Source organism: Hyalella azteca, unplaced genomic scaffold (genome assembly GCF_000764305.2).
Source record: "Hyalella azteca isolate HAZT.00-mixed unplaced genomic scaffold, Hazt_2.0.2 contig3321, whole genome shotgun sequence".
Classification (NCBI taxonomy): Eukaryota; Metazoa; Arthropoda; class Malacostraca; order Amphipoda; family Hyalellidae; genus Hyalella; species Hyalella azteca.
This window is the reverse complement of record NW_025933573.1, coordinates 147583-149172: the sequence shown is the minus strand read 5'-3', so window position 1 is coordinate 149172 and position 1590 is coordinate 147583. Positions and strand designations below refer to the sequence as shown.

General features: G+C 45.6%; 1 protein-coding gene across 1 annotated transcript; it reads right to left on the bottom strand.

Annotated features, from left to right (window-relative positions):
• Positions 1–276: 276 nt before the first annotated feature.
• Positions 277–1590, bottom strand: LOC108682306 (MFS-type transporter SLC18B1-like). The gene has a single exon (XM_018171444.2). It carries the CDS (start codon positions 1588–1590, stop codon positions 277–279), a length of 1314 nt encoding a protein of 437 aa, XP_018026933.2.

Genomic DNA, 1590 nt, shown 5'->3' with positions numbered 1-1590 from the left:
AACTGAATGAACATATGTAATAAAATATTATTAATCTCTCGTCATTTTAGTTCAACTTTAAAATGCCTAACAAAAACCTTTCATTCCTAGTGATTAGTAATCACTACACAAAATTGCGGAACTGTTAAATTTTTTGACTAACGACAGCGTTTCTTCGGCTGTGAGGCATAAGGCAACAAGTAAAAATATACCAAGACATTGTTACAATATCCTAAGCGTAATAATTTAATCAACTGTACCTATAGCGATATCCTCGCGAGATACGCGAGTTAAGTTTCATCCGCTGTCATACTTGGAGTAAGCGAATTCACTTCTTTTTACAGGTCGTTGGAAAAGAGACGTTCTTTCAGAGAGATCTTCGTCAGGGTAGTAGCGGTAGTAGCAAGATAGAAAGATTGTGACAATGGCCACAAATAGGTGAAGCAGGGCAATGATGGAGGTGCCCCAACCAAATCCAATGGTGTCAAACATGACCCCGGCGATAGATGGCCCGATGAAGGCGCCAAGCGCAAAAGAAGAATTCCAGAGTCCAGACACTAGTCCGTAGGTTGTGAGATCGTCCGGAAGCCCAGCCTCTACGGCATCCTTCTGCGTTCCGCTGAAAGTGGCCACAAACTGGGCCCCGAACCCAAGGCCGTGAACCACCATGGCACAGATGCACAGAGGTAAGCTGTTTTTTATGGGTAGAATGGGAGAAGGACCCAACAGCAAGAAAGCCACTGTGGCTATTAAAGCCCCCATCGTTGTAGCAGCTCGCTCTGGTATACACCTGTCGCATAAACGGCCCCAAATCGGCGCAGAAACGGCATACGCGAAGGCGTCTAAAACGAAGATTAGGCCGATCTCCAGAGGAGTGAGATTCCACGGACGTATGTGGGGCTCCAGAGTTGAAAATAAGAAGCTAGCGCTGAGAGACCCCGACATTGTAGTGAAGGCGAAAAGGAATATTTTTGGTTTCTTAAGAAGCGAAAACACCGAGTGTCTTGAAATTGGTCTGGTGAGACTACCTTCCACAGGTAAAAAGTACCACACCACGACTGCTGCGACCATCAAAACGCAGCCTAGCAACACAAAGGGCAGAGTGAAGCCTCCCAACTCGTACAAAGCGCCTCCGACTATGGGTCCCGCTATCAAACCAACCGCAAAGAAAGTCTCGAGAGTGGCAAAAACAGAAGCAACAGTCGAGGGGAACTCCAGCGCTATAATGCTGAAAGCTGTGGTGCTGAAAGCGGCATTACCCAGCGCTTCCATTATCCGAATGATGAAAGAGAATGTTAAGAAAACAGTAGGTCCGCTCATTCGGTTAAGAAATCCAAATAAAATGCACGATACTGAAACAGTAAAAATTCCAGCATTTTTCAGAAAGTTTACCCCTATTCTCTCCAAGAACTGTCCGAATATTGGACACACAGTAAACACTACCAGTTGGAAAACTGCAAACACGAAACTGTACTGCGTGGCAGTGGCACCTTTCTTTTCAGCTTCATGTGGGTAGAATGGTGCTTGTATTGAAATGCACACGGCATTGCAGAACTGTGCAATGCAGAACACGATGAGCGTTAACCACTGCTTACGAGTGTAGTTTCCCAT

What these genes read in the sequence shown, in the direction of transcription:
- LOC108682306 (XM_018171444.2), bottom strand. Translation starts at nt 1,590, where the DNA reads ATGGGAAACTACACTCGTAAGCAGTGGTTAACGCTCATCGTGTTCTGC.